The sequence below is a fragment of the Triplophysa dalaica genome, chromosome 19, assembly GCF_015846415.1.
Source record: "Triplophysa dalaica isolate WHDGS20190420 chromosome 19, ASM1584641v1, whole genome shotgun sequence".
NCBI lineage: Eukaryota > Metazoa > Chordata > Actinopteri > Cypriniformes > Nemacheilidae > Triplophysa > Triplophysa dalaica.
In genome coordinates, this window is record NC_079560.1 from 7622576 (window position 1) to 7648530 (window position 25955).

The following is a 25955-nucleotide window of genomic DNA, read 5'->3' on the forward strand; positions in this document are numbered from 1 at the left end:
TTTCAAACTTGTATGACAAAAGAAGATATGAAATATGTTAGACAAAAAAACACACTGGACTCATTCGACTTCCATTGTATGAACACAAAACCAGAGACGTTTACATTTTCTTTGTTTTCCACTGAAAGTCATGCAGGTTTTGAATGAAATGAGGGTCAATACATAAATAAAGTTAATTTATGAAGGTTTCCTTGCCCTTTATAACCTAAATCAAATTTTGGCCTAAAACGAAAATTCAGTGCATTGAGATTACAGGTTGCACACAAAACCCCACGTCATGACCATGAGCCAAACCTTTATTCTGAAGTGTACCGTCAAACCATCTTTCACAAAAAAGACCATAAGTGACGGTCTCAAGAATGCTGCTTGAATAACAGTCCAGCAGGAAAAGATCACATTCTTTGACATCACCGAGACAAACCACACAGTAATTGTCACATTAGCGGTAAAAGGACACTTTGTGCTTAGATCCAATCAAACATATTTCATCTGCTGTATTTCAACACGTTGACAAAACTGGAAATAGATCACAGTGTAATGAAACACTCACTAAGGCCCAAACTGCTTTCAGCACGATTGGCAAAGCGAGAAGCATCAGGCACATCGATTAGACACCACAAACATCCGCAAGGACCTCCGAGACAGCCGAGTGGATGGAAACAAGAGATAGCTCATAAAATGTTGAAAGCGATAGCTGGACCAGATGTACGCTTGAAAGAGAACTAAATTAACAATCGAGATTAATGAATAGGTGACGGATGAAATGGGTATAATAACCTCACACGTTTTTAAAACTTTGGCTATTAAATATGTACGAAAAACATGTTTTTTATATTCTGGGCCATACAGGGAGATACAATGTGTATAAGAATTTAATTTCAAATCTGTGTGTTTTTCTTTCTTCTGAAGAACACAGAGATATTTTGGAGAACAATGGTAACCAAACAACATTGACTTTTTTGTGTTTCCTTTAAAGGAATTCTGTCATTATTTATACGGCCTCTTATCGTTTTAAACCTGTATGACTTTCTTCTGCAGAACACGAAAGATATTTCGAAAAATGTTGGTAACAGAAAACTGTTTGCCACCATTGACATGCAGAGGTTTTGCATCCAAACATTAGAAGTAAATGGGGACCAATGGTTTTTGGTTAACAACGTTTTTCAATATATCTTCTTTTTTGTTTTTCAGAAGAAAGAAAATCACACAGGTTTTAATATGACAACAGGGTGGGTAAATGATGACAGAATTTCTATTTTGAAGGTGAACTTTCCAATAAGTCAAGGGTATAAAAAGTATGGCACCAAACCACCATATTTCCTAAAATCAAACAAAAAAACTAGTAAAAAGCCAATGAACCTGAGGTAAATTTCACATGTAAATGGTTTTGTTTTCCATGGAAGATTCATTTTGTAAATTTGACGTTAAACCAAATCAATATTTTAAGGAAAACTAATTTCATTAGTTCTCCGAATATATTTTAATAAAATAAATTTCCGAAACGATCCTTTCCTTCAGGGGTTAAAAATGTAACCCTTGTTCGAAGCACCTTTACAACAATCTCTCTCCTCTTAAATCAAGATTGTGTGAGAGATTCGGTGAGATACCATCAAGTCTGAGTACCACTTGTTGCAAAGGTGAAATAACCCACATGCTATTCCAGCAGCTTGAGATCATAGCAAACATCTCAACCTCTCAGAACTTCATACATAAATGAGAGGAAAACTCAGGTACCCATGAACCTGACAATAGGCAATCAAACATCACTTGTGGTCATATTCCCCAATCAGTGCTCTCACAGAAGATACAAGTGTCTTCTAGAACAACCAATCTAGGCATTGTGGTGCCCGCAATGTTGAACGCATGCAATATTGAAAAATGACTGATGTTTCGTGTCATCTGCTCTCTTATCAGGATGTTTATTAAGAGGGATGTTCCATGATACAGTGGAGGAAAAAAAACACTTCACAGTATGACATGAATTCATTTCTTCACCATGGCACAATAAAACATCGAGACTCTCCCTCTTCCCTCCCGTGTATTGCGGCAAAACAGTCGAACCCGTCTATACAAAAAAATCCTGAAAGATTGGGAGGGAATGCAAAACTTCATTTTCATCCAAACATTGTTTAGCAAACATTTCCATTCCCTTGCAGCAATTTAATTCCCTTACAATTTTCTTCCTTTGCACATATTAAAATCACAAATTCAGCATTTATGTTTGGCGCTTATTTTAAGTGACGAACAGTGGGCCAAAAATGTCTCCTACTTCCACAAAATCGACATTGAGATCCAATGCAGCCACGTACCGTGGTGAACATTAGAAAAGGAGTGTGAAAAACAAGTCCCTGGAGGAAAGTCAGAGGGATGTTTGGTCGAGTTGAAACTGTGGAGAGGTAGGGTTGTTGTAATGGTCTTAAATCTCAGAATGTGACCCATTAGGTCCCGGCGGTACAGTAAGATAAATCTTATATAACTCCGGTCAAATAACACAGAGGATTACAACCGTGAATGAATCTGGGAGTACAGTAGGGCAGATGTTGCTATTCATACTAACTTTATGACATTCACTTCATTTTGAATAGACTGGGGAAAACACCATCTCTTATGGTGGAAATACAAAGGTTTGTGTTCCTTCTGTACAAAAATCGTTTTTTTTGGAAATAAGTAGGATCGTACTTCATACAAAATCATCAGCAGCAAACGTCCAAAGCTTTGAGATTTCAAGTGCAAGAAACTTACGGTGTTGGAAAACAATATTGCATCAATTCCTTCTTCCTTAAGTTTCATACCACTTGCAACGTTGCCATATCACCAACGGTTGATCATTTAAAGGGATACTTCACCAAAAATGTAAATTCTATCATCATTTAATTACTACCTTCGAGTTGTTCCAAATCTGTGTACATTTCTTTGTTCTGATGAACACAGAGAAAGATATTTGGAAGAATATCAACACCCATTGACAACCATAGTAGGAAAAAAAACAATGGTAGTCAAGTGTTCCAGAACGGTTGCTGTCCTACATACTTCATAATGTCTTCAATTAATTTTTCCTACTATGGTAGTCAATGGGTGTTGAGATTGGTTTGGATATAAGCATTCTCTTAAATATCCTTCTCTGTGTTCATCAGAAAGAAATGCAAACACATTTGTAACAGCTCCAAGATGAGTAAATGATGACAGTATTTTCATTTTTAGGTGAGTTATCACTTTAATGCACATGTTAAGTTCACAAGAATGACAAAGTGATTTAAATAAAGCATACCGTATGGAGTTACGTGGCGCTCAAACAAAGAACTCACATTTAAGCTAACTTGCGAATCTACAAAAATCCAACCTCTAGAAACAGATTGTTGTTGTACAGTATATATAAAAATTGACCTAAAATACATACAAAACCAGATTGCAACAGGTCATCTTTGACTTTAGTATGATACTTTAATGCTATTTTCTTTTTGCTTAATTTTAATGGGGAAAAAACTACCAAAAAAAGACAATGAACATCTGGACCACAAACAAAACAAGATCTGAAAATACTGAATAAACTGCCTACCATCTACAACTAAATACCCTTGATCAAAATACAGGGATAGAGTGCTTTATCAGGATCCTATTAATACTAATTTCCGTCTAGGGGTTTACTGGATTTGTTTCAAAAGGAGCGATCTTCTGTGCTTCATCTGGTGCAAAGCGAGGTCAGATCTTTACTCTCTAACCCTCGCGGACTTTGGAAGCAAGTGCGTCGCACGTCTTCTTGGCATCTCCCAAAAGCATACATGTGTTCGGTTTGTAGAAGATCGGGTTGTCAACTGCGGCGTAACCAACTCCGAGAGATCTCTTCATCACAATGATCTGGAGGTGGACAAAGAACGGAGTGAGTTGGAAAATTCACATGCAATAAAATCCAGTGTCTATTTGCTACCTTTAGTACGATGGAAAAAGAGCACAGAGCTACCGATTCGAGCCAGTTAATACAAAACCTGCAACATGATTCCTATAAAAACCCACCGTGCACCTGCATTTGAAGACGGATTTAGGATTTGTAAGACGGAGCTCAAAAAGAGCCGGCGCTTCCAACACGTAATGGTTATTTAAGTATCTGCCATTTGTGAAATTAAGAGTCATTAGCGTCTGAAACACCAGTTTTTACGCCGAGCGGTTCCTGGGAAAATCAACGAGAGCAGCCCTTTGATTGGGAGCATCTGTTTGGGAAGGAGGAACACTTGGTAATTGAATAAGTAAAACCAGAGAGGAGAGCCCTTGCCGCTGGTCTAGCTTTAGTGTTATTCAATCCACTGAAAGATATTTGGAACAAAATGACCCTCATCTTGAGACTTCAAATCAGCGGGCGGACCCTTTAATATCACCAGCATCATCAAAAGCCCCTTGAAAGCCCCAAAGATGTTCAATGCCAGCAAGGTGATCGGGGCGGCGTTCAGCGGCACCAACCCACTCCGTAATCTTCTTGAGAAGTCACGTGACCGCTTTACCCAAGCCCGGCATCCCTCGGGACAAGGTAACATCCCTCTCTTTGTTAAATTATTCATGGGGCAGCTGGTTTCATTTGAGACTGAGGTTACACATGAAGCTCTCCACAAGCTGGGAGCAATCAGAAGGGGTGGATGTCGCACGAGATTCTCTATAATAAAACCAACACGGGTAACTTCAGATTCTACGACACTATCATGTCATCACTACGGAGCGGGTTGAGATCTGCCAAAACATCGAAGCTCTTAGAAACAAGATGCTCCTTCAAAGAAGAAAAGATTTGGTGTTTGCAAACAGTTTAACCGAATGCAGAATTATGGAACAGGTTAACAAGCTACACGCTATGACTCATGGGAAAAGGTTGACGCTTCGCACGTACTGCAACGTCAAGCCCCAGTGCTCCGATTGATTTCCCCAGAGAAGCTCTTGTGCACGCGGGGTCTGTCATGTGGTGAGCCAAACCAGCCCCACGTTAAGGGAAAGTAACGGTCGGATGCTCCAAAATGTCACCATTCCAGAACGAGTGAGTCAAAGCTAATGAAAGCAGCGTGGGGTCGTCCTACTGGAGATACACCTGGTCTAAAGTAGTGTTACAGTGGGAACCAGCTGTGGGGACGGATATTTTCATATCGCTCTGGGTGGGAGAATAAGGGGATGGTCTGCATCACAGCGCCTGGGGAAAATCCTTGCTTTGATTCTAGCCGTGCCATAAAAGTAAAGCCTATACATAGAGTGGCCCATGGGAAGTATTTGGACACTTAAGCCACGCTTGAAATGTATGAATTTTGTTGTATTAGATAACAAAATGGCATCTGGAAATAATTGAACTATACAGCCTTTCTCTGAAATAACTTGGGTTCACACAGATGTCCTGATACAGGCATTGTTTAATATACGAACTACAGAAACAGTGAACTGAAAAGTGTTAAACAATAATTTGGACGACTAATCTGTTGATAAAATCTTTTTTTAAACATTATGCTTGAGGTTTAGTTCATATTTTGTAATGATTATATCTTAAGTGTTAAGACACTCCAGGCTGTCCCTTGTGTGTTATTAAATTTTATAACACAGCGTTCTGGAATACGATTCTGATTGGCCAATCGCAACATTAAAGGGTCTGATATTCCTAGAAATCAACCGCTTAAAACTAAAAACATATGGTAACCAGGATGCCGCAAATCATCTTGACAGGCACAGTTTAATATTACACAAAAATTGTATATAACGATGTCTTTTAATAACATATATGACATTTACAAACGAAATTGCGGGCGGCTTTTGTACGCTGTGTCTTACCTTAAAACCGAAAGTAAACGGGTTCTGTAAATCACTTTGGATTAAAGCGTCTGCTAAATGAATTAATGTAAATGTATTTATTGTTTTCTGTCAATAAATCAATAGGTTACCTGCTTAGACTTCCAGACCTCCAAAACAGGCATGCCTGCAATGATAGAGTTGGGGTCTTCCTGGGCTGCAGAGTTCACTGTATCATTGGCTCCAATGACCAACACAAGGTCAGTATCTGGTAAAAAAAAAAAGAAGATTATTACATAAAGGCCAAGTTCGCACTTAATACAATAAATAAAAGCTCTGTGGTGGTACACAGGGATGATATCAGATGGAAAAGCAAGTGATACAGTAGAGGCCAAAAGTGATGTACAACATCTTTGCCTTTTATTCAAATATTTTATTAAAGATGCTCAAAAAATGTTGTATGCATGTTGCATTGATGTGTTAGGATTATAAACTGATGCTTATTTTGCTTTTTTTGTATTTTAGAATTAACCCAATAATAATAATCCCTAAAATTCAGTAGTTTGACTTTTTGCCAAATATTTTTGTCCATTAAATATTTTATGGGGTGAATTCCCAAACAAGGATTATTTTAAACTAGGACTAGGCCTTAATTAAACTAGGATATTTTAGTCGTTTAAAAAAAACATACGTGTGTGCATCTTGAAACAAAATAAACGCACGGATACATTTTGAGATATGTCAGTACAAGATATTTTCCATAAAAACACTTCTAACATTTACGTTATACAGGTACTAGGCCTGAGCCCTGTCCAGGAGACCAATAAAAATGTACAAATATCGCCCCAATGGGATATCACATTTGACCACTACAATATATACCATGATACTACATTTCATGGTATTTGCAGTATGTAAAACTCCAAAAATACCATGAGACCTAAAAACCTGCTTAAATGACACTTTCTGGTAGTTTTTATAATAGGCTGATGATAAGCCAGTTTTAACTTGTATTATCTAGTCACGTACAAATAAAAACTACATTGTATACACCAGTAGACATGTCATCATACCAGGGAAGTCGTGATTGATCTCATCCATCTCCAGCACGACATCATACGGCACACCGGCTTCTGCCAGCAGTACATTGAGTTGGCCGGGCATACGGCCAGCCACAGGATGGATTCCAAACCTGAACACACACAGACACAGACAATATAAATCACATGTGAGTGACCTCTCTGATCTTCTGATTCACACATGGCACTACAGCGTGGCCGCGTCACTCTCTATACAGTACTGGAACACGAGTCTTTGAACACTTCAGGGGAAGTGCTTTGGTGTAGAGGTCAGGCTGTTTGCGAGAGGTTAAGAGAGAAGGAAACAGGCAGTCTTAAGGTATCTAGAGGTAGTAAAAGGCATGAGCTTAAGGGAAATGGCTTGAGGAACCAGAGTGGGCCCTGAGGGTAAGTGGGCAGTTTATGACTTCACTGTTAAAGCCAATAGGCTTCGTACAGACACAGGAAGTGACATGACCATACGCTGATGGTGAATGCCGATGAATTTTGCTGTGCAAAATGACCACAAACCTCCCAGTTGTTTGAGGACAGTCCTGTCAGATTTGTTTTCTGTGAACATTTGCCAAAACCATCTAGAAATGCTCTGCGTGTCTACTTAGAGTGCAAACATTATGTGATGTTTCTCGAATCCGACATCTGTTCATCAGTTTCGTTTAAGTAAACGTATTCGTCAGATAGGAAATGAGAAAAAGGAAACCCCCGTTAATAAAAAAACAAACAGAAAGATGTTTTAGCAGACAAGCCTCAAAAACACAGAGACATGGAGTTTGTCAATCACCACGGACACACCGGAGGGCTTACATAAGATGCAGCTGCAGCGTCCGCCGAACAGTCTGGAGGAAAGAGAGTCCGAGCTCAGCTTTCCATGCAAACCAGCCTGAGCGTCTGGTTTTACCATTACCAGTCGCCCTGCATTTCAACGCGCTGAACCAACACGCGCTCTCCACAAATCCAAAACAACCGCGCTGACCGCGAAAGCTTAGTATGAGATTTAAACTGTGATTCATTTTAGTGAATCAAATCTTTCCAACTCCACCCTCCCGCAAAAGCAAATGGATAGACAGATGGCCAAGGGATAGACAGACGGTTTAAAAACATGATGATAAGGAGTAGTTGGTTTGGAGTGTCGGCTCTACCCACGGTCCTCTTGACAGGGCGACACCACTAGCCAATTATCCCACAGAGAGCAAGGGGAAGGCGGGCATGCTACCTAATCTGTCCACTCTTCGGCCACCCATCTCCCCTTCTAATCAACAGCAAATGCTCTAATCGACAGCAGCTGTTGGTCTCTCAGATCAAACGAATGAAAGAAAATTACACAAGCTTCCGGTCTGCGTCTCTCCTCCACAATCACACAGTGCCCGCAGCTCTAGAGAGATAGTGTGAGAGAGACAGAAAATTCATCTCATGCAACGAGAGACAATAGGCCAACAGAAAGAAAAGAGATGAATCTGATCTGATATTATATAATTATATTTTATAATTGATAATCGACAGTGTGGTCAATGCAAGTATTGGTAATCCTACTTTTTTTTTCAATTTTGGCTCCTTTTATTTTATTACATTGAACTGTCAAGAGACTATATATAATAATACCTGAATATTTTCAAAATTGATTGATTTTCATGTTTTGTCCCTGATAAAATAAAATAATATAAATAAAATATAAAATAAATGATAAAACTAATGAATTATTAAAAATAGAAGAAATTTTAAAACAGTTAAAACAAAACATTAAATATAATAAAAAAAATACAATAAAAAAATATAAAACAATTAAAAACACAATGTAATTTTAAAATATAATATAATAAAATCTAATAAAGTAAATTTAAAAAATAATCTACGTACATTTTTCAATATTTTTTGTTTCTTTTTTATTTAAATGATATTTAAAATACATTTGACATTTTTATTTAAAATAATTGTGATTTAAAATAAGCGTTAAGATTTTTTAATACTTGTTAATATTTGTAAAATTTCAATTAATGTTTTAATTTACTATGATTTTATTTAAAATAATTGTAATTTTAAATGAGCGTTGATCGTTGTTAATATTTTTTAATAATAGTTTAATTTAAATGTGATTTACTGCTTATTTAAAATGACATTCATTTTTAATTAAATTAGAAATGTTTAATAGTTATTTTTCATAATTGTTCATTTTATATTATTTAATTAAATATGCGTCGTCTTTATGCACCCCGAATTCAGATTCGATGATCAACTGCTGCCTTTTAATTTGCTGTGAAATGCTACATTTCATCAACAGGATTGCTTAACCATCCCACAAATCGCATTATGGGAAATGGTTCTGAACCTCATGAGAGAGTGGTAGAGAATACTAATCTGGCGCAGGATTTAACAAGGGCCTCAAGGTACATAGCCATCTTGATCTACATCAGCAGCTCTGAAGAAAACCTTCAAACGTAATGGAATTCGCTGAGAGCAAAGCAGGATGGCTGACCACTTTTTGACCATGCAAGTCACTGACCACTACTTCATCCCTTAAAACGGATTGGCAGCGCAACCTGACGCCCTGGGACCATTTAAAAGTGAGAGAGTGCTTGAGAGCGCGAGTGTCTTCATGACTTATCCTGAGAGTCTCTTTTAAAGTCACAGATGAGCCTGTTATTAACTTCTCAGCCTGCCAAGAGTGTGCTGAAAGCAGTCCAGTGCTGACAGACGCTATCTAGCAGGAATAAAACAAAAGCGTCGACACCATCCAGTGAGAAAGTCATTTTAAGACAGAAAAGGCAAAATTGGCCATGTGAAGAGTGCATTCACAGAGACAAAGTCAGGATCATACTTCGGTCACATTAGTAAAACGTTAAAAACATCTGACTGACAATTCAACCAGGTTCAAACTATCGTAGCATGAGTGAAAGTTACAGAGTCAAAGCACAGCCGTAGCTCCAACTGCCAATCACCACCATCTAAACAAGCCATAAAAATAGTTGTCCACCAAAATAACTCTAATACTGAAAACATTGTGATGCAGTTATCCGTACGGTTGTTTAAGCATCTCCAGGGTCAGGTACAGAGACTTTCCACGCCCTGCAACCTGAGAGGCGTTGACAGGGCTGCTGAAGGTATTGCGTAGCCTCCACCTGTCCTTCAGCTCTTCACCAGCTCTTTCACAGCACTGAGAGGCCTAGAGTACACAGAGCTCTCAGATCACAGGACATTACACATACTCTGGAGAGACAACAAAAGCCCAGGACAATAGAGGAACTGAATGACGATCTTCAAAAGCACTCTTTGAAATAGAGGAGTCTGACATGCGGACTGCTGAGAGAGAGAAGACTGCCATTCAGAGGTTCACTGCAAAAATAGTAACCAACTGAAAAAAAAATTCTTACCTGATTGACTTGCCCTGCTCGGTCAGCGACTTGACAAGATCAGCGATCGGATATTGAGCTTTGGCTGCACACAGGCCATAACCTGAAGAAGAAACACAGCAGGTCATGGACAGACATTGACGTGCACAATTTCAAGGGAACTTTCACCCAAAAATGAAAATTCTGTCATTATTTAATGACTCCCTTGTCATTCATTTCAAACCTGTGTGACTTTCTTTCTTCTGCAGAACACAAAAGAGGTTATTTTGAAGAATGCTGGTCACCGATGAGCGCCGGCACCAATTTACTTCTACTGAATGGACACAAAACCAAGCAAGTGAATGGGTGCCTGTTCATTCTGTACGTTTTTCAAAATGTATTTTGTGTTCTGCGAAAGAACGAAGGCTATACAGGTTTTAAATGAGAAGTGGGTGAGTAGATGACGACAGAATTTTCATTTTTGGCTGAACTATCTCTTTAAAGTCATCTTGACGGAGTATGAAATGAGAATTGTTTAAAATGGCGGTCAAATATTGAAATGTATAAAACTTTGGTATTTAAATTTGAGATAAAAATTGTGCTAAAATAGTGCAGATTAAAATCTAGAATAAGTGCAGTATTATCCAATACAATGAAAGGCAAATTCCGGCATTGACTATTGAAAAACCCATATAAGTAAAGAACAACTACAATTTGAAGTCTAGAAAACTCGCATCTTTTTACCACATGGATTGATTTGAGCATTTTAAATAAATAAATAATTGAATTTCCAATAGGAAAAATCAGTTTGAATATCAAACAACTCACTATTTCTGGCTCTTCTCTAATTTACAGATGAAGTAATTGACAGTTGAAAGACTTGCATGGCTATAAACAAACAGAAAAGTGTGCGCACAAAGCCGAGAAAATAAGAGGAAACGCTTCATGTTGAAATCCTTCTGGCCAGTCATCATCATATCTCTGTAGTTTGTTTATTTTACACCTTTGGTTTGGAGTCTAAAAGAAGTGCAGAACAAGTGGAACCGCTAGCAGAAAAAACAACGCGTGAGGAATAAGCATTGTGTAACACTTGTAAGATAAGTCAAGCTTTCGTCAATAGCAAAATTAAGCGCTAGAATGAGCAAACTCGTGTAAACTCGACGCGTCTGTCAGTTGAAAGTCTTGTTAAAGCTGACAGCTTCTAAATGGCCTGTCACAACAGTCTCGAATTCATGTTAAACAAGCATGTCGACAAACTTTCCGCTCCTAACGATTTTTGCGCTGCACTTTTCTTTTTTTAACAAAGCCGTTTCTCATGGCTGGCAAAGTCCAACCTTAAACAGAAAAGGGCTTAATGTTTTCACAGCTGTCAATCACCCAAAGTGACTATGACTTTTTCAATAATGTAGACGCAGAAATGCGATGACTGCCTACTCGAAGAACCGAGACATGTAAAATACTAAGAAAAGGGACCGGACGCCTAAATGAATTAGCCAGAAAATGAAACAACTAAAGAACAAAAACTACAGTTTATCGATCGCTCCTTCCAGGGTTTTTAATTGAATATTTCTACCCAAACCAAAACCTTTATGAAAACAAAACTACAATTGACTTCTCACACTTCAGTTTGAACCATCACTTCGGCTCTCTCTGTCAGCTTGGCATTGGCCTACCAGGCAACGGTCAGGAGGGAATAGTCTGGATGCCTCCGAGCCTGTTGGACGGCCATTTGTTTTAAATAAAAGGGGCTGTCTTTGTTGTGCTTGGCCTCACAGTCTTGTTTATTCTGGCCGGCACTGTTTATTATCGTTTCTGCTTCTCATTCTGTTCATATTCCCACATGTAATTGCGCCCCTTTTCCACTGTCCTGTCGCCTCCAACATCTTGATCTTCTCGACCTGCCGTTGGGCCATAAAACGGAACCGTAAAACAGTCTGTTATGGGGAACAAAGCAGCGTGAGAGCCGGTGCCATCGCTGGAGGCTGTGGAGGAGGCCCTCGCTAGGTTTTTCTTTTTTAAAGAAACCAGCCATTCCAAACAGAAAAACGGTCGCTTATTTCAGACATTCCTCACGATATACAAGTCCAAGCTAATTATTTGCCTCGTATTGAAGATAAACACAGTCAGAAGTTGTCAGATACGTCCTGTTGTATGTGGGGAGATGAAAAATGATGCGAGCCTGCCAGAGGAGATAAACCTGACATCACCCTCTGAGCTCGACTCAGACCCACAATGCCACAGGAGGCAACCACACCATCCCATGCCAAAGTACTAGACAGATAAAACTGAACACAGTCCTCAAAAATGTAACTATTTCAAGACCACCTCAGAACAAGTCCCAGCATGCCATGGGGCACATTGTGGGGGGCTTATTCTTTGCAGGAGGGGACATAAAATTGCCTGTGATGTCATGGGGACGAAGCAAGGGTGGTTTAACAGACATAACATAATAGACTGTTTAAAGTTGTTGATGGTTGACCAAGGACCTTTCCAGCTGTGCTTGGAGGGGGGGCAGATTCACAAGGCTACACAGATGGTCTCTCACTATTTACCTGGAACAATGATGATATTTTGAGCATCCTTGATCATTTCGACAGTCTGCTCCACATTGACCTCCGTGTGGGTACCGATGATCTCCATGGGTTTGCCCGTGCCAGTGGATGAGGTGCCATAGCCTCCGAGGATGACATTCGCCAGGGAGCGGTTCATGGCCTAGCAAGAAACAAACACTGAGACACAAAATATATAACAGAAACCTAAAACATGCTTGGTATATAAGCATCAGGTACTGATGCATTGCATGATGTATATAGCGCTAGTCTAATGGTGAAACAAACAGAGCAAAGATACAGATAAAGTCATAACTAATGTAGAAATAAAGGAAAATAATTGAATATTAGGGCTGTTCAACAATTAATCGTGATTAATAGGATCCAGAATAAAAGATTGTGTTTGCATAATATGTCTGTTCACTGTGCATACTAACTTTGTAATGTTACACACACACAAAGAAAATGCATTTATTTAATATAAAAATGAATAAATGTTTATAAACTATTTTTTATTACATACAAACATTAATATATACATGCAGAAATCCATTATATGAAGAGTTTTGTTCCCAAATGAGATAACTCTGCTTTTAAGATTTTTGAATTATGCTTTTTATTATGATATGTTTTATTGTGTTTCATCGTGTTATTGAGACTGATATTAATTGGAAAGCACTATAAAAAAGTGATTTTTAAAGTTTAGAGTGGTCATTTTGGATCCAAACTCTTCATATATACATGTATGTATATGTTTTTTATGTTTATAAAAACAAAATTAATATGCACAGTGCACAGACACAATTATTGTGTAAACACTTTTAAAAACCTTTATTCTGGATGCAATTAATCACGACTAATTGATGAAAAGCACTAAATATTACTTACGGTACGTGTATTAAGTTTAATAAGTATAATCATGAAAACACGAATGATTGTCTGTGGGTTTTGTTTTTATAATGTATACTGTTATGGACACATTTTAGTACACATTGTTATTTAAAATAGTTAAAATAAATTATTTCATAAAAAGAGGCAGGCATGATTGGCGGGGACAATTCATGATTTTATTATATCCCAAACCATATATTACACTTAATATAGTTAGAAGCATGCCAGCTGCCGGACAAGCAAATAACTGAGGCATACATTTGCATAATGGGGAAAATATTAAATTGCTACAAATTAAATATGACCACTTGCTCCCACTTAAAACCAATGGGCTTGAATTCCAATTTTCCTTCAAATCCAAGCCAACGCGAGTCATTACAAAAGAGAACATCTCGTCTTTGGGATGATGTACTATGGTGGATTTGGCTTTCAGAGATGACCAACCATTCCTGGCACCACTCAAAGACACACAGAGACAGATTTCAGGGGATGAGACGATGAACTTACCACACACATGATGTAAGAGAGGATCGCTCCAGAGGAACCAATGAGGGCACCCACTATGGTAAGCAGGTTGTTGTTGAGAAGGAAGCCCTCGGCGCAAAGGGCCCAGCCGGAATAACTGTTAAGCACCGTGATCACGACAGGCATGTCGGCACCTCCGATGGCGGCCGTCAGGGTCACGCCCTACAAAAGAGTAAAGAGCAGGGTCACATTAAAAGGGCGAGAGAAAAGAGGACGTAGATCAAAGGTTACAGCCATGACGAGTGAACAAAGCACAGCGGTAACACAACTCCATTGTCTCAACAAAAAGGAAAATCACAAGCCTGAGGTATGACACACACTGTTCGTTTATAGACCCAGTGATGATGCAAACAGGAAATGCGATCCAGTACACAGCAGAACAACATATTTCACCCAGATTTGGTTGCGATGGGCTTCAATTAAGGCATGAGGTGTTTGTCAAAACACAGTATTCGTTTCACTCGCCCATGATATCATACCTGGATTATTAAACAATATAGATTCCTCGGGGAACAGACTTAAACAAAGCCAGCTACCACACACTGTGTAAAGAAATACGCAAGTGCAAAGAACGCAGACTTAAATAATATCGAATGGCTGTAAAAAGAGCCAGACGCCAGACTGCAGGTGACTGTTTATCTTTGTACCAAACTGACAGTTTCCTGATTATTGACGAATGATAAAAGCACAATGATGCAATTGTTTACGGAGACTGTGAGAGCTTTACATTGACGTTTCATGACCGTTGTTTACTTTTATCTGTCATCATATGATGGTGTGGTGTTATGGATTACACCAATACATAAATAACAAAAGTCAAAGAGAGTTGGGGGTTTCCAATAGCCGACTATTCTGAAGGAGTGAGAAAGCGTATCAAGATTACAAGGTGGAAAACATTCATCAAACGTACAATGGAAATAAGGTGTAAATGATAGTGGCCAATTCCAGCATTACGTTTGTGAGATATTTGGTCAAAACGTACAAAAAAAGAACCAATATTTATTCATTTACAAGCAAAGTTTGTTGATGAATGACTAAACCCCTGTTGTCAGTGTCCATAGATCAGAAAAAAAGTATTTGATTTAAAAAAGCAAATAAACGTGCGTTATGGATGTGACAAAAATGACAAATACTTTGTAGGATTTCGGTTTATTAAAACGAACAAAACCGAATACACAACAAGTGATGAAGGGATGGCTCTAAAATATTTATTACAAGTCTAAAATACTTACTATATTTTATATATTAATAAGTAATATGTGCGGGCCCATAATGGATGTGACAATTCTCAACTCAACTCAACTTTATTTATATAGCGCTTTTTACAGTTTTCATTGTTACAAAGCAGCTGTACATGAGACACATTGAATACAAGTATGAATTCTAAAGCAGCCCCCCCGGCCAGGCAGATAGTGCAAAACAATATGCAAACGGTGGTGAGGAACCCAAAAACGGTATATTCTGAAATTCTGAAAGCAGTAACTACTAATCTTCTTTCTATTATAAACAAAGCTTTAAAGACCCCATTTTTTCCCTGTTTTCGAAGCTTTGATTGTGTTTTGTGGGTGTTTAACAATGAATGGTCATGTTTCTAGTTTAAAAAAAACGTTATATTTCAAGTCTATCGTCCACCACTATCTCTCTTCTCACAAAACGACTAGATTTCTTCTGGTTTCTTCAAAGTCGCGCCTTCTGAAACGCTCTAAATTGGTAAAATCTGACCAGGGCTGACCAGGACTTCAGAGGACGTTTCATAGAAGTGTCTTAGACCGAGGTATGCAACAAACACAATATAATATCAGTGTTTTACATAGAAGAGCCTTCACCGCTGATGTAAGCCGATGCTGTTATTTGAGAGTTGGTTATCTTAGAATGTGTGTAGCTGAATTCTTATTGCCAGCTGTAGGACTGTGATGAAAGTGAAAGCGCGCAGGTCAATCAAATGTTTACAATCTCTGATAACCGAACACTACTCCAGCGATTCTTCCTCTTCTCTGAGGAAAGACTCGCCCCTTTTTTGGCATATTCCTTTGGGCGGAGGTTATTAAAAGCACTCGGAATACTGACATCATGTACCCAGGAAGTAGAGGGCTGTAGTCAATTCCAGCCGTTCTCTGTAGTCCTTGAAAAGTGAATTCTGTTTAAGTCAATATCTCGCTCGGCACTGAACTTTGAGCTTTATCCTTTTGAAGGTATTATTTTTGCTACACTAGCAATATTACACACTAACTAAAGTTTGAAAAATGCGATCGCGGGGAATGGACGTTTTAAAGACTTTGAGAGACCTTGCATGGGTACATATTGTATTGTGTATAGTGACAACCTTTGATAACAAAATATTTTTCATGGTAAGGTTGCCCTTTGCATGTAATCGCCCATATACCGTTTTGGAAAATTTAACATTTCAACATTTACACATTTGTCAGACTCCTTTATCCAAAGCGACTTACGTAACAATTTTACTATAGGATCGAACCAATCACCTTGGCGTTGCTAACTCCATACTCTAACCTGTGAGCTACAGGAAAACCCACAGAGTATGTCTTATCAAATTTTTCTCAGGTGCAAATCTAAGACTTAAAACATTTAAGAAGGTTTAGTCAAAGGCCTTACCATGACAGCAGACAGTGCAGACACAGAGCCCAGGCAGGTCAAGCCTGTGGTGTAGCTGGGATCCAGCATGTAGGGGATCATACCGCCCACGCAGGCAGCCATGAGGGTTGCGTTCATCGCATGACGCCCGGGAAGCATAAGGGGAGAGGAGTTCAGGAGACCTACAGGAAGCGAAAAATCTGGAGTTGAAAAATCACCTCAGCATGAATCTGTCAAACGTAGATGAGCACAGACACGAGACATGTGCTGTTTGGGAACACGATGGGCAGGAGGAAGGAAATTATAGCGAGTTCTTGGAAACGAAAAGCCACACTCTCTTAAGCACGTTTGATTAGCGCTTCAAACAAAGGTACTCAACTACATGTCATGCTTTTAAAGAGCACTTAAAACAGCCGTGAGCCCTCCATAAACTATAATAATAAGTAAAAGACACATCATCAAGAACGTGTACCCGGGAAGAACTCAGTAGGTGAACTCTCTCATTCGCGTTTTGCGGAGTAACAAGTCTGGGATTCAGTTGGATGGGACGATTATGGACTGTATTCCACAACTCCCCCCCCCCCCCCCCCCCCCTTACACCAAACAGCTAATCTAGAAAGAAACGCATACAAGCATAAAAGTGGGAGTTTTAATCAGTTTTATCAGCGCAGGCCTCCGGGCTCCAGAGCGGCAGAGCTGGTGGAATGAGAAAGCTCCTGAAGATAATGCGTTCCAGGTTTGGGGGACAAGTGGAAAAAGACTGGGGGGGCGGAGGGACTAATTAGTGCCAAATTCTGAGAGGTTCCGCATGGCCAAGCTTTAAACATGAGGCATGTGTGGTACTGGTGGGCCGGCGAGTTAACAAACAAAGCTACGGCAGACATTGAGGACGCAGGAGGTGACCACGAAAAACAGTTAGCTGGCAACCCGAGGATTCAGGACTCATTCGGAACCGTATAGCCATCTCACCGGGATCTGGCAAATTGTCCCTGATCATCTCAGGCCAATAACATCATGTTGGCTCTTTAGTTAAAACTTTGTTAAACAGTTACATAATAAATGTTATAGTCTTTGGGAGGATCATTTCCTGTATATGTTATATTAATCTGATTGGTCAAGAATTCAAAATCTTGATTTAATGCTTTCTTTTTTAATTTTATCAACATCAAGTTTGAATTTTGTCTCAAATACAAAACATCACATGAATAAACAATTTGATATATTTGCATTCATTCCCAAGACAGCAAGATCACACAATCTAGAAGTCACTGATATATTAGAGATAAGAGCAAATTGTGCTAATTCTTTGAAGATTATATACTTTTTAATCACGATTAATCGATTAAAAAAATGTGTTTATATAATATGTGTATTTGGTGTTTATAGAAGTATGTATAAATACTGAAATAGACTTATTTAAGAAAAGTATATCATTATTATAATCAATAAATAATAATTAAGTATAAATGTACATATATTCATGGGTGTTTATATGCTTGTGTATGTTTATAAATACAAAATATTATGCAAACACAAACTTTTATTCTGGTTGCAATCAATCGTTTGATAGCCCTATCCCGCAAACACACGATTAATCGATTTGTCATCACTAATAATTATCTTAATATCTTACTCTTTTCCCATTTATTTATTTTTCTATCTTTATTTTAAATTTATAATCATATAACAAACTGTAGGGAGCTAAAAAGAATTTCACCTCAATTCGTAGTGTGTATGGTTGTTTATCTGACCAAGAAAACATAAAACTTCACCTTGAAGTTTGCCATAAGCCACCAGAGAACCGCTGAAGGTGACTCCTCCAATGTAGGTACCAAGATAGGCCACGATCTTGGTGAAGTTGGCTGCTGGGTCAGTTGCGAAGTGTGGGTACTCCACCATATATTCAGCCACGCAGGTGAGCACGGCCGCCAGACCCACCAGACTGTGGAAAGCGGCAACAAGCTGCGGGAGGTCAGAGATCTGGATCTTCTTGGCGATGACCAAACCTGCAAAGTTGAAAACATTAGAGGGAAATTTAGTTCTGCTGGTAAACTGGTCACATCCGATGAGGCAGCATGCGTGTTGACAGAGTCTGGTGAACAGGTTGGGGGAAGGGTGTGCGGAGGGCAGGTTCGGGGCGGGCTGAGACCTCGGGGTGGAAGTTAGCATCTGGAATCAAGCAGACTTTCGGTTTTGAGCCGGGGCTGTTTGGGACGGTTTAAACAACGTTCCAGCAGGTTTCCAGGAATAATTAGCAATTTAGATTAGACATGACTGGCTACAAAGATCGATCCCGTGCTGTGTGACTCACACGACCTGTTGACCATTACCTGGGGTTGGGGTAAATCGTGAGTCGTTTCCCCATTTACATACATGTACTTTGAGGTTCAAAGGTGTCCAAGTAAAGAAGAAAGATAAAAAAAACGCACACACACTTACCAGCAGTGCCACCCACCGCCATGGCACCAGTCATCTGTGCCATGAGCTCCGGAGAAGGTTTTAACACTCCAAATGTGGCAGCGATGCCACCAGCCACTCCGATCATGCCCAGTGCGTTACCAAGACGGGAAGTGGACTGTTTGGAAAGACCCCCCAGAGCTCCCACACAGCACAACCCAGATCCCAAGTACATCATCTGCACAAAAGATTTACACAAAGTGAAGACACACATCCTCCAGAACCCAATTCTCCTAAAAACTTAATTGTACGCAGTAAACTTAGTTAGTACTTATACGAACTCCAAACTGAAGTACCAAATTTATGCTTGAATTTTAATCAACAGTGATGCATTCTCACCTGCTCTATGTTATACCCGCCCTGAAGAGCCACCCCATAACCTCCAACAAACAGACCAGCAGGCAGAAGATACAAGTAGTTGTACTCTGGAGGATCAGTGGAGCGCTTGAACATGTCCAACATCTTCTTAGTGACCAAAAAACCACCTGATTAAACAAACAGGTAGAAAGAACACGGTAAACAAAAAAGATAGTCATTTTAAGACGCACATGACTAAAATCTCACGTAAATCATGCTTATTGATGAGTCACTAAATGACCTGGTGATTAATGAGGAGAGTCGCTCATCTGCTGTTCATTACTCGAGTATTTTTAAAGTGCCATAAGTACATTTACATTCATTTTCCTGGCTTACTCCATCCTACCAAAGCAACTTACTAGGACGATTACCAAACCAAAGCTTTTCAGTTGAAACGCAGACGGATATCCAGTTACGTTCAAACCTTAGTGACCCGTACCTCCGAGGACTCAAATATTTTTGGTCAAAAGTAAAAGCACTCAGGCCGTCGAACAAAACGTATACGGCATTAGAAAGAATGTTCCGTTTTCCCAAAATTAAACCAGAACGATATCCAGACATTATGGCCGGGGCCAAAGAATAAAATATGTTTTCGTTCCTGTCATTAATGGAGTAGGCTCACCGTAAATTCCTTGTCTTTTACTGAAATTAAATTGGAGAGAGCAATTGTTGGTTTTTCCCTGTACGCACTTGTAACAATAAAAAGAGGAAATGAAAAAGCGTGCAGAATGTCCATATTTCCAACTCCTAAAGGTTTACGGGTAATGGGACGGTGGGATGAAGCCGTGTGGAAGAAATGGAAATAACAAAAACCATCTGAAACTGAACACCTGCTTTTGGAGACGATACATATATAAATTCAGACTATTTATGTGTGCTGGAACATCGTGAATAAAACTGTCTGTAAAAGCCTAGTGGTCTCCCATTAAATCATGAAAACAGCCATTTTTTGGACCATTGGACTGAGCACCCGGACTTCAGATGGATAAAGGGGTCATTGGATTCCAGATGGCATTTTGGCCACCAAGCCATTTCTCTTTTCCTCTAATGACCCTTTTGCCTGGTTTTGAGCCGTGCAGGACTTGTGATTTATAACACGACCGAGGCACTTTGAAGCAAAGCCGGTGCGCTGACATTTCCTGCTTCAGGTGAGAGGTTTGTCCGCTACCCTGGTACTAACCTATTCCACCTGTTGGGTTCATGAGAAATGCTTCATGTTCCATTTCTGATGCAAGGTATCTGGTGAGCACTCACCTGCTCGCATTTGTGACCTTAATTTAACTCCTTATTTAAAATAAAACATATAAAATGCCCAGGCTTTTACAAGTGTGAAATAAAGATATTTTGAAGATCGTTGGAAACCAAACAACATTTGGCCCCCATTGATTCCCATTGTGCGGATCACAAAACTATATTATTATTATAATATTAAATAAACTTCTAATCATAGATAATAGCCTGACTTTTACAAGTGTCAATTGAGAAGATATTTGGATGAACGGCCCCCATTAACTTCCACGGAAAAGAAAACCACTGAGGCATTTCTCAAAATATATTTTGTGTTCCACAGAAGAAAGATTAACTTCTAATAATATGAAATAAACTTCTTATATATAATAGCCTGACTTTTACAATTGTCAATTGAGAAGATATTTGGATGAACGGCGGTAACCAAACAACACTGGCCCCATTGACTTCCATTGTTTGGAACGCAAAACCATTGAGACATTTCTTAACAAATTTTGAACGACAAGAGGGGAAAATAGCAATTTTATTTTAGGGTGAACTCTCATTTTAAGATGAAATGACTTTGAAAATCCCTTTTTATAAACGTAATTTGAATATTTTGTGATTGCGTTTTACTCATTCTTTCGCTGTTGGCTGGTGGAGGATTGTGTGTATTGCGAACTCACCAGCGATGTTGACAGAGGAGATGAAAGCAGCGAGTACGGCCAGGGTCTCGGCCGTGTTGCCGGGGAGGTATCCGCCACCCATGAGGGAAAGGCCACCAACAGCAGTCAAGCCTGTGAACACATGCCTTCGCCGTTAGTGCACTGGAGATAAAGGCTGTCCACACAAATGAAAATAACTTGCTGGAACTGTTGACTAACAAAGCACATGTGGGAAAACATCTTGACGATTTGCCACATTTCGTAAAAAAAACGCAACGGATGCAAAGACTGAAAAACAAGACATCTGACAATTTGAGTCATTTCATTCATTTCTCCCCCTAAAAAAACTTCCAAATTACCAAGTATTTCGCCACATGCCTTGTCGTTACAGCGTTTAGAGCTCAAAAGTCTTGTTTGGATCAACGATTAAAGATGACAACGCTGAAAATCCCAAAGGCAATCTGATAACCATCACCTCTCTAATGGCTTTCAAATGCTTCCGACTCGCTGACCAAACCTGAGGTGGGTCTGTTATTTAGTTACTGGTCTCTTTAAGTCAATGAAGTGTGTAACTGTTGCTAAGCATTTCCTCTCACTTTGTAATTCTGAAGTAACAATTGATCACAGACAGACGATTTGTAAACCGACACAGGCACGCACCGCCCAGACACGTGTGTGCAGAGGTTTGGATATCTGTAAAATAAAACCCTTGGATGAAAATGAAAGATGTCTGGGCTTACACAAATCCCCCAAATGATTTCAGTTCTTGTGATTTTGAGTCCCAGACTGGGTATTGTTTCCAACTGTCTATGATCACAGAGGATAAAGCTGTGAGGTATTTGGAAAGAAGGGGGTCCTTATGCAATACCACAATCACTGGGTCAGTCATGTCGCCTAAAAGGACATAAAACCTATAAATCCTAAAATGAGACAATGTTCAACGCTCATATCAAGAGACGTGGAGACATTGGCTCATTCTGATTCACTAGTTTCAGGTAGATTAAAGAGCCAGAGTGAAACGCTACTCCACCTGGAGTAAGAAATCAAAAGTAACCTTTCTCTTGGAAATGTTCCTTCAATGAGAATGACAAATTCCACATCAGTCTTAATGTCTCGGACACTTTGGTGCAAGTTCCATTACGTCTGGCATGGTAATGAGTCAACTCCACGACTCTTTCCAGCCCTTTGAAACAGCTCAATAAGTGTCAAATAAGTTAGCCTAACACCTCATACACAAATGAAACAAAAAGCAAGCGGCCGTCTCAGCAAAACCAATAAACGATACGCAGGAAATGTGCAGGAGGTCGTAGAAACCTAATTGCTTCTGTTGATTCCGCGACACTTAATCTTACGTTTACAGCTCACTCGACTTAAAGGACCCCGATGAGGACCACCAAAGACTTGTTAAAAACAATGAAATCTTGGCCTGCTGAGAGAAATGAATAAAAGTTTAACGAAGCACAGAAGCATCCTCGATCTGCCATGCTGATGGTTCCATAGACCACTGGACTTTCAAGTCTAGACTAATGAAGAACTCAATTCTCAATTTAACAGGTGGGCTGCCTTGACACAGGCGCTAAATAAAGGTGGGAAGAAGAAAAAATAATAATTGTCTTAAAAAGGAAATAAACTTCAAAATAAGGTGACATTTTCTGACACTAAACTAAGTGGGTAACTCGCACTCAAAAGCTTGATACATTCCTAATATATGTATAAATAACAGATGCCACATTCCAATTTCAACAAACATTTTCCTTACGTTTTAATAATAAATACACCGGTTCAGTAGGATCTGAGAGAAAGCCGCATGATGACTGTAGACTACTATACTTTGTTTGGGCAATTCCAGTGTTATGGATGTGACATTTTTAGTCAAAACTTGAAATATTAATAAACCAACGGTTTATATTTTACAAACCTCCAATGATTGAGTCTAGCCATCATAAAAATATCAGTATATACTAGTGGTGGGCCGTTAACGGCGTTAACGCCGTTAACGCAGTGAGACTTTTATCGCGCGATAAAAAAAATGTCGCCGTTAATCTATTCTCAAAGTTGGGTTGGGAGCTGGGTCTATACTACGCAAGCTATGATGACTTTCACCTTGATATTTTAGCGCGGATGTATACCAGCTTAACTGCACTGCACGGGGCGAGAACGAGATTTTTAAACTCGCGTGATTCGCGTCATTCGCGGAAGCAGAAGCCGCCTCATCGTCTCATAACCAGGGCTTCATTCGCGCGATTCGCGCAGCAAGTAGGTCTATTGGCTCTTTGCATTAACATATAAATCACTCGCGCTTGACACGCCATTCGCGTTTGGTCTGAACACAACATAACGTTACTGTGAAATTACCGCATCAAACGTGACGTGCTAACATGGATGCAGCTATGAAGCCGCCGGGTTTGCTTCAGGGAATATTAATTTTTAAGAAGCTTCCCAATAGAAACATCGACAAGACTAAGGTTGTTTGCACCTTGTGCAATGCGGAATTGGTTTTAAAAAAAACACTTTCTCTCAACAGGTAGTGGTCTAGCTTTAGTTGAAACCAGTAACTTTGTATTGAGATCTAATGTATTATGGCTCCTGTATGACATATCGCTTGTTGCTCCCTCACTCTTTGTAAGTTGCTTTGGATAAAAGCGTCTGCTAAATGACTAAATGTAAATGTACTGTAGGAGCTCTTCCAGTCTCAAGTACCACCTAAACGCAAATCATCCCTTTGCTAATGCGGAAGTAAACACAAGTTCATCTTATTGAACATAATTTAATTTTCATCACCAATTATCATGGTAGAACAGCTTTCTCAAGCAGTTTGAGGTGCATTTTGGAAACAGGAGATGAGCCCCTGGTCTAATGCGCCACCTGGCCTGAGAAACCCGTTCTCGAAGACTTACTTTTAGTCATTATTTGGGTAGCACACATATTCTGAATGCCTTCGGCAGAATTCAAATGAGCCATTTTAATCTAGATTAATCTAGATTAAAAAAATTAATCTATGCCCACCACTAGTATATACACAAGTTTTCTATTTTAAAAGGTAAAAAAAATACTTGTGTTATGGATGTAACAAAAAGGATGCACGTTTTGCGAGACAATATACCGTCTTGGATTTCTGTGCATTAAAATGTACAAACCAGAAGCAATAACACCCAACAAATGGAGAAGGGATGGCTCTTTAAAGACCGCAATTTTTTTCATTTATTTCATGTGCCCATTTATGAGGAATATGGACCATTATGGATGTGACAGTTCTGATATGAATGTGACAATCATGGTTTAACAAAAACTTTGTATTTAAATCACCATATTTTGACATCTGATCCATATGCTGAACCCTTTCTTTAAAAACTTTTTCAAAAGAATGTTTAATCTTTAAAATGACCTTTGTATTAAATTGCCTGTTTTTCATTGCAAACTTAAGACAAATCTGAGACGGCTTATTTAAAAAAAACATACCTGAAATGGCATTTGTGACAGACATAAGTGGCGAGTGAAGAGCAGGACTGACGCCCCACACTGTGTGGTATCCCACAATTCCTGCCAGGCCAAAGGTTGTAACAATCTGAGTGAAAGCAGCGTTGGGAGCACACAGGCCAAGACCGATCATGGTGCCCAGACCTGAGGGGAAATAAGAAACGCGTTTTTAAAGACAGGACAAAGCAATTTGGTTATAGATGTGCATCTTTGTCATTGAGTTGAGTGTTTAAGAAATTGAGGAATAGTAGGGAGCTAAACTGTTGAGTTAAATGGGAAAAAATATTATTACCAACAGCAATACATTTTATTTTGGCCAAATAATCCATTTAGTCACCACACACTAAATCTTAAATGGTGAGAATGACCCTGTTCATAAAGCTTCAAAACGTCCCCCTGCATGGCCACCACACACAGGAAAACCTTCCCACCGTGACAGACGTTCACAGCAGGAGGAAAGCTTTAACATAACCTCCACTTCATCGCTGTAGTTTCCTGGCATTCAGAAGCCGAAGAAGGCCAAGACGGGGCGGAAATTAAAGCAGCTCGGGCTACGATTAGGTGACCAATCCCACCTTCAAAGGCTACAATTTCGGTTTTCCGAGCAAGTCAGGATTCCCAATACCTGAGCGCGCACAAAACAAACGGCAGGAAGGTCTCATTTGCATGTTTGTTTATCAGCCGGTGTTTATTTACTCGTGACTGGTATGAGGCTTGTCTGAGCGAGCACTTTGATGTGAAGCCAGAGTTGCCTTTCCTCACACAAGCGCTTCTCGGGCCGTCTGCAACCAATAGAATTCATTTGTGGGGAGTTTTGTTTAGCGGGGCTTTGAGACTAATCACATCTTGGGAGCGAGTGCCAAACAGGACAGCTGCCATTTTTGTGAATTCGGAGCATCGGTAGAGTGTGCGAAAGAATCATCTCAAAGATTGAATAAAAATGGGTAGTTTTTTAGCAAACATGATAGATTCATTAGCTTAGTTCAATGTCAGAGACCACCAACACAGCAGGCTCTTCCTCTTAAAACACGAGGAGACACTTTCATATTACCCCCGGGGGACCCGGAG

The 25955-nt window shown here is 39.4% G+C and overlaps 1 protein-coding gene across 1 annotated transcript in view; it reads right to left on the reverse strand.

Annotated features, from left to right (window-relative positions):
* Window positions 1-1900: 1900 nt before the first annotated feature.
* nnt (nicotinamide nucleotide transhydrogenase) overlaps window positions 1901-25955 on the reverse strand; it is a 33657-nt gene continuing 9602 nt past the window's right edge. The window contains exons 11-22 of the mRNA XM_056730816.1: window positions 24870-25031; window positions 21432-21542; window positions 19501-19646; window positions 19144-19339; window positions 18477-18710; window positions 16726-16886; window positions 14095-14274; window positions 12700-12859; window positions 10190-10271; window positions 6822-6940; window positions 5901-6016; window positions 1901-3855 (exon numbers count right to left, since the gene is read on the reverse strand). Coding sequence (XP_056586794.1) covers window positions 3715-3855; window positions 5901-6016; window positions 6822-6940; window positions 10190-10271; window positions 12700-12859; window positions 14095-14274; window positions 16726-16886; window positions 18477-18710; window positions 19144-19339; window positions 19501-19646; window positions 21432-21542; window positions 24870-25031 — 1808 coding nt within the window. The 3' untranslated portion in view covers window positions 1901-3714. The remainder of the gene's footprint in view (window positions 3856-5900; window positions 6017-6821; window positions 6941-10189; window positions 10272-12699; window positions 12860-14094; window positions 14275-16725; window positions 16887-18476; window positions 18711-19143; window positions 19340-19500; window positions 19647-21431; window positions 21543-24869; window positions 25032-25955) is intronic.